This window comes from Limulus polyphemus, unplaced genomic scaffold, assembly GCF_000517525.1.
Source record: "Limulus polyphemus unplaced genomic scaffold, Limulus_polyphemus-2.1.2 Scaffold254, whole genome shotgun sequence".
In the NCBI taxonomy this organism is placed as follows: Eukaryota; Metazoa; Arthropoda; class Merostomata; order Xiphosura; family Limulidae; genus Limulus; species Limulus polyphemus.
Window position 1 is genome coordinate 580,021 of NW_013665864.1, and position 7,924 is coordinate 587,944.

The following is a 7,924-nucleotide window of genomic DNA, read 5'->3' on the forward strand; positions in this document are numbered from 1 at the left end:
ACCTGGCCATGTCGGGCCCCAATGACGATATTGTTTCATTGTTTATGTTTCTTTTGAGTTTAACAATATGATAACCTGTATCTTTCCAAATCTGAAATATGCATGTATACAAATATAATATTTTAGCCTAAGCATTCCGAGCTAGAAACACGTATTTAATTTGATCGTAAACTACTCATTTTATTCTAGTTAACACCAAAACATTTGTTCTTGCAATTTCATAATACAAAAACACCGTCTCAACGAGTATTGTATTTACTGCTCTGTCTATGTTTCTATTGTTGTTTGCAACGCCAGTTGAACAGGCAAAAAAAATAAAAAAAAATGAGAAAGAAGTAATAAAACAGAAAGAAATAAAATACAAAGAAATAAAATCTTCATTGCCCATTCTCATCTACTATCTAGTTTCGCCTCATTATGAACAACAATCGCGTTCATCTTATTGCATTACCTGGCCAAAGAGAGTGCATAACCCTCTGCTGGTGTGAGAGGATCTTGGCTGGAATGAAATCGCGTCTTTAAAACAGAAAAACGGCTATTACGAGCATCCGGTATATGTTTAATCATATCGTTCCATTTGCCTGACGAGTGTTTTAGTAAAACCCTCGAAATATTATTATTATTATTATTTTTGCAGATTTCATCTCCTAAACATCCATTATGAACAATCATCACTTTCGTCTTATCTAACCATCTGGCCAAAAAAAGAGGGTGTAACTCTCTGCTGGCCCGCAAGTCTCTTGGCTGGAATGAAATTGCGTCTTCATAATCATTAAGTACGGTAGTACTTAATAGTAGGTGGCCATGAAAATCGTCCGTTTAAAACTAACTTTAAAATGTCTGATTATTAACAATGACTATTTTAGAGTGTTGAGTGAGAAAAACTAAAGCTTATTGTACTAATAAAGCTGCCTAACTCGTTATATACGTGTTTATGGAGTGAATCAAAATTTCACTATTTCAACTAATTTTCAAAAATGAACCTTATCGCTCTTCAGTCTGGGGCCTCAATGATTCCTTTCTTGTTCCAAAAATGATACTAGTTTATATATATAATGAACGATGCGCTACTTTGGGCATATGATTATATTTTAGGGTAGGTTGTTAGAGGTCCCGATGACAAATAAAATCGAATCCTGTATACGCGCACCTCACTCTCGGTATTGCTGGCGCACAAAAATATAGCTAATAAAAAAGAAACAAACAAGTATAATAAATATTTTTTTTAATTTTATAAAGACAAGTGAGAATCGATATGTACGTAACCTAGCTAGCTTTAGTAATATAGAAAGTTTTAATGCTATAAAAGTATTAAAACAAGAAAGTCATAACTACAAAAAGTATTAAAACAAGAAAGTCAAAACTACAAAAAGTATTAAAACAAGAAAGTCAAAACTACAAAAAGTATTAAAACAAGAAAGTCATAACTACAAAAAGTATTAAAACAAGAAAGTCAAAACTACAAAAAGTATTAAAACAAGAAAGTCGTAACTACAAATAGTATTAAAACAAGAAAGTCAAAACTACAAAATCTCAGTTACTTAAAATTTAAACGTTTTGTTATCCCTACATTAGCTCAGGCTAACTCAACTACAATTATTTGCCCGTTTACAGTTGATTTTCCAAGTACAAACTTTTAGCTCATAGTTCCATCTTTTGACCGATTTGAGATCTAATTACAGCTACGGGGATTGAGAATTCCCTCTTGTTCCACCGCTTTAATTTAACAAGTATTTGTAGAGTATGGTGCTAGATAATCGTTCAGTTTCCAAATATATAATAGTTTGTGTGTACTTATGGTATTCACAGTCTGTGGTAACAATACAAGAACGAAGCCTTTCTTCCCCTGCAAGTGGTGTCCCAGATTGTGGATTATTGCTTTGTAGTGCTTTCTCACCACAGGGTATTTTTACCTAATACACTGATTTCATTGTTGTCTCCATCTTTTTACATCGTTTCCAAAGCCAAGAGTCCCCTGATAGGTCTGTGGTAAGTTTACGTACTTACAACACTATTATTTGGGGTTGAATTCCTTGCCACGGATAGAATGCAGATAGTCCATTGTTTAGCTTTGCAATAAAAGAACAATAACAAAAACAATAAAAACCAATCAACCACGCGCAGACGGCGACATTCGAGGACCAGTTTACACAACCCATACACGGTCAACTTTCCTGAATATGGTTTCTTTACCTTTTCTAGGTTTCTATCTCGTGACTTAGTGTAAAGCAGATTCTTCTATTGCATTCATTTTGTAAAACCCAGCACATTGTAGAGTTACAAAAATCAACACTGGTCACCTGATCACGTTCCAGAACGGTTTTCATTGTCTGTTTAAGTTATTTCAAAGAATTATAAACTTTTGATTCCCAACTATCCAAGTTCTACACGAAAATATCAAAGTTAAAAGTGTCATATGATTAGGAGAGAATGACACTTCAATCAGTTTATGTCGCGGGTTCGAATCCCCGTCCCACCAAGCATGCTCTCCCTTTCAGCTGTGGGAGCGTTATAATGTGACGGTCAATCTCACTATTCGTTGCTAAAAGAATAGCTCAGGAGTTGGCGGTGGGTGGTGATGACTAGCTGCCTTCCCTCTAGTCTTTCACTCCTAAATTAGGGACAGCTAGCGCAGATAGCCCTCGTGTAGCTTTTCGCGAAATTCAAAAACAAACAAATAAACAATCAGTTTATACACAAGTATATTTTAGTTATACTTATATTTTATACAACTATTTCTTAGTTCCAGTACAAATTGTATAATTGTCATCGTATTTACCTGTTGCGTATTACTATCACATTGTACTCTGTGTATTACTTAAATATCTTTTCATTAAAATATCATTTGACTAATGCGCCTTTATTAAATATCTAATTTATTTTAATATCAAACTTTGTATGCCATATAAATATTTGAAAACACGTTATTAATTTTAGATTGATTAGTATCTAACCAACCGATTAGCGTAACCTAAAAAAAAAGTCAAACAACGTGAAATGGTCTTGAAAATGTTTGTTTGTTTATGTTATTGAGCGCAAAGCTAAACAATGGGATATCTGTGTTCTGCCCACCGCTGGTATCGATACCAGAATTTTAACGTTATAAGCCTTCAGACGTATAGTTGACCCACCAGTTAAAAGCTAATATGGCTATCTGCCCACTGATTTCTATATAGAGATCAATGCTATCTGCTGCTGTGCCGCGAAGTCTCATTCCTCGTCCAAATTCTTCCGGGAGATGAGATTTCGCAACTTTAAGCTGCGCAATTCTTTTCCCGTCTAAATACCATATCGTATCTTTTACTAAATGTCCGTTTTTGCTAACTTTATTCAGTTCTCTTTTTTATTTTAAACAAACAACTCTTATTTAATGTAATATCAATTGCCTACTTTCTGTAAAATTTATTAAATTTGTTATTTCAAAGCCTATCTGAACAAATGGTTTATACTAATACTAACACTTACAATAAACTAAAAGCATGCAATAGGTAACATTTTCGTTGATTAAAAACTTTTTCTTAATTTGATTATTTATTGAAAATAAAATGAAAGTATGTTTGTTGCTAATGAAGTACTAAGCTACACAATGGTCTATCCGTGCTCTGCCCACCACGGGTATCCAAACCCGGTTTGTAGCGTTGTAAGTCTGCAGACATATCTCTGTGCCACTATGGAGCTAAAAATGAAAGTATGAACTCGTTATATAATTTTATGTAATAGAATGTGTAGAAGGAAATTCTTATAAAAAATTATTGCTCTAAGACTTGTATCTTACATAAGAGTTTTTAGTTGTTTATACTATAGTAGTACTAGTACTGGGCCTAGTAGTGTGTATTGTCAGTATTAGTATTTCTAACAGAGAATTTATAGTTCAGAAATACATTAGTTTGTATTGTTTTGTTCTTCATATCTTATGACTTTTATCCCTTCGTGCCCATTTCTGTCATTAAGAAGCATTAACACTCAAAATTAAAAACTTGCCGAACCTAAGATTTCGATGTAAACGGTAAAGTTATATTTGCTTTTGGCTTTTCATACAATATTTTAACACTTTACCATTCTTGTGTTTACTTCATAAACTTGTGTCTTTGTACATTTGTTGCAATTCAAAAGTTACTACTCTTAACAAAAAAACCCAAATTTAAAATTGTGATTGCTTGAAAATTGTACTTTTTAAGTACATCGAATAAAGACTTGTGCATTGCCATGTTAGATATACATGTATATCAACAGGTGAGTCTGTCTTAATTATTTTTTGGCAAATTTAAGATACTTATACTAAGTTATAATAATAATATGGAAAGACTAAAACAAGGATTTGTAGACTGCATTCCACTAAACATTCAGACTGTTATTAATGTGTTGACATGATATTATTGTAAGCTGTATAATTTTTGGCTTTGTAATTTGTTTGTTAGGTAGAGGTAACTCTGACATGGATAAGATTGGAAGGTTTAAACAAGCTTAAACATTCTAGAAAACTCTTAACCTAAAGCTGCAACTTAAGGTTTCCACCATAGTTCGAAGTACATTTCAGATATGGAGTTGTTCTGAAGAAAGATTGATTTTCAAGATAGAGAGTAAATCCGTCAGGATATGAGCTATCACATTTACCCTGAACAAGTCGATTTTAGTTAATGTAATTTTTAATGTAGGCCTAAAGCTAATTTATAGTTTTACATGTCATCCAGTTTTAAGAAAAGTTGGACAAGGAAATAAACTTATTCATTATTCTTTACACGGACTGTACTTTGAATTATTTTTACCATAATTTACAACTTACACCAAAATAATTATGCTACAATACTATCAACATTTATATTAATTTGTCCAGGCATATATACCTGAAAGAGATTTCTTGGTGAGTTTTTGTTATTGGGAACAATATTTTCAACATAAATTATTTCAAGCTTTAAATGGACTGAATGAAAGTTTAACTGAACTTATAAGGAGAACTAAATTAATTTATAGTTTTATGATTTTTGAAAAGTTAAAAGTAATAACAAAACTGATGGGTTTTTGTTTTTGCTTTTTAGTAGACGAATCAACCTCCACTACTACAGAAAACAACTTATTATTTTTCAATAAGCCAACCACTATGATAGAAAATTAAAACTATCTTAACTGGAACTTGGTCTATCGTTTTAAACCTTAAACGTGTGTTCTCTCGTCATCGTATTTTAAATACATCACAAATTACTTGTAAACTTGAACAAGATCACCTCTTGTCAATCTTTTCTTAATATAAAATAAGTTAAAAGATCTCAACCTAACATAGCCATTCTATCCCTTTGACTTTTAATTAATGTCTATAAATACACCTATATTTCTTTAGTTTTACACTTATCAACAGAACACCTGATGGCTTAAGTAGCTTATCCACCACTTTGCGAAAATCATTTTCTTCATTCACGCTATCGAATGAGTTTTCATCTATGATATCGGTTCCAAACTGTTATAACCCAAATGTATCATCTTAAGCATAACTATAATTACAGGTCATTTGATTCAAGTCATTTCATAATACCTCAGTATCTTTAACACAGCTTGCAATAACCAAGAGCTTAATATCGCTACTAATCTACTAATTACACCCCCTTTCGCTACAATTAAGACAAATTTTGAAAACGAAAGCTCAAGCATTGATTTCTGAGGCGCTCCACTAGTTAAAAAAATCCAATTTGACTGGACTCCCTTAAATACAACCTTTCCTATTCTCTCATCCAATACCAAACAGTCCAATTACTAAGTTTTTACCCAATCCCTGCCAATGTGATTTTCTTAGCTAAATATTTTGTGTGGCATCTTATCAAAAGATTTTTAAAATTCTAAATAGAACAAATCCACACCTTTTCCATCATCTGGATAACAAGTAACATCCTCGAAAAACGTTAACACAATAGTAAGGTATAATTTCCTTGTAGCGAATACATGTTGATTTTTCTTTCATGATATATTTTATTAAATTATTTTACAAAGCTTCTTTTTCCAAATTTTAAATTCTAAATTTCCCCACTATATAAGTAAAAACATTTGCCTTTATTTCCAGTGCAACACTTATCATCCCCTTTAAAAAATAGGAGTAACATTAGCAATTCTTCAATTCTCAGGCATCTGTCCTCTATCTGTTGGCTAACCATAAATGAAATCGGGAGCTCTCATGTTCTGATCTTTAACCTTTAAAACCTTGTGGAAAACATTTTATGGCCTTGATGCTATATCTACTTTTAATCTCTCAGTTTTTCTACTTATCACCAAGGGATTAATATTTACATGATTAAGATCAATTCCAATAGAATGCCCATGGTCACAATTATTGTTAATATTTTTTCTTTTTTTTTATAATAAAAGAGAAGAAAAATTTGAAAGATCAGACATCTATTTTAACCTTTTTAACCGAATCCCCATTTTTCCTACAGTTATCTAAATACCCCATCCTAACTGTAATCTTAATATTTTTAAACTAATGTCATTTATATCAGACATTCCCACGTATGCCTATGGTCATCCGATTAGATTTGGTCTTACATGTTACCCTTTTTACTATTTTTACGAACATGTATATCTTGAATTAAAAGTAATGTTTTTTGATTTTTTTAAATGTGTTCCACATCACCTTTTAACTCATTATGGCAATTTATTATTTGTTTGTTTAAATTTATGCACAAAGTTACACAATGGGCTATCTGTGCTCTGCCCAGCCCGGGTATCGAAACCCGGTTTTTAGCGTTGTACGTCCGCAGGCATACCGCTGTGCCACTGGGGGGCGGCAATTTATAAATGAAAATATTTTTTTTCAAAATTGTCTTTCTGAAAACAATAAATTAATTTACTGGTTGGATGTGTAATATTTCTCATTCCAAAATACTAGAAAAATATTAACACCGTCTACATTTAACATGAATAATGCTACTAAAACCTCTAAAGCTGCTTACTCTTAACATGAACAAATGTTACAACAACACTTTTAAGGTCTGTTAGCTTAAAGTGAGTACGAGAACAACCGTACACGAGGTATACCCGTGGGTAGCTCGAACTCTCAGCCAACTTACAGTGAAAGTAAAAATATAAAGAAAATACGGTAGAAAATGACGGTTTCTGCTGGATACTTACTGAAACAAAACTGCGAAAACAGCGGAATACTAAGGGGAACTGAAAACAATGTAATAGCTGTTTGATTTAATTGATATGCTGAAAATCTGTGTTATTTTGCCCTTTAGAGCCCCAACACTGTCTTAAACATGTCAATAAACCCTGAAGTTTCTAAAACAAGAAAACAATGATTGGTGCTTGCTAGCTCATCTGGCCAACGGCAGTGAAAATCGACGGAGATTCTATTAGAACTATTATTTGAACCGCCGACAAGAATAACTCGGCTCACTAGTTTACCTCAGGTGTTTCTTCTAACTTGTCTCGTGCGTTTGATTCCATCAGATGAATATAAGAAATGCACTTGAAATATTGTTGCACATCTTATAATAATAACGAATCCAATAATATTAATATTACTTATAATAATATAAGTAACAGTAGATTACAAGGTTGCCTCAGTTGTTTCTTCTAGCTTGGCTTGAGTTTCTGATATCTCCACTTTATAAGGCTGGGGTCATTTTATAACTTTAGGTTTCTTCACATTGTTTTCGTTATAGATATTACTTCTTTTTTTAACATATGTAATACATACCTAAACTGTTCGTTCAATCTCACTGGCTTTAGCTGTTGTTTGTCAAACCCTAGATTAGCCAATGATTGAATATATTTCGTGTGTAGCAGCTGCTACTGCCCACTTATTCGGAAAAGGCTTGTTTTCAACTTTTTTTTTATCCAAACAAAGCTACGTCACACAGCTGGTGAGATCCATGTTATGACGCACGTGATTTATTTGTAACCTAAAGCTAAGCCTTGTGTTTAAAGTTACAAAGTA

At 32.5% G+C, this 7,924-nt stretch overlaps 1 protein-coding gene across 2 annotated transcripts in view; it reads right to left on the minus strand.

Moving 5' to 3' along the window:
• Positions 1 to 7,649, minus strand: part of LOC106478839 (methyltransferase-like protein 27) — an 18,360-nt gene extending 10,711 nt beyond the window's left edge. The window contains exon 1 of one of the 2 annotated variants that reach the window (XM_022382519.1): positions 7,539 to 7,649. Coding sequence is in view for 1 of the 2 variants with exons in the window: in XM_022382518.1 (XP_022238226.1) it covers positions 7,390 to 7,431 (42 nt within the window). In the remaining variant the exon portion in view is untranslated. Of the gene's footprint in view, positions 1 to 7,389; positions 7,461 to 7,538 lie in introns of those variants that run through there. The other variant, XM_022382518.1, reaches the window with a different exon arrangement.
• Positions 7,650 to 7,924: the final 275 nt, after the last annotated feature.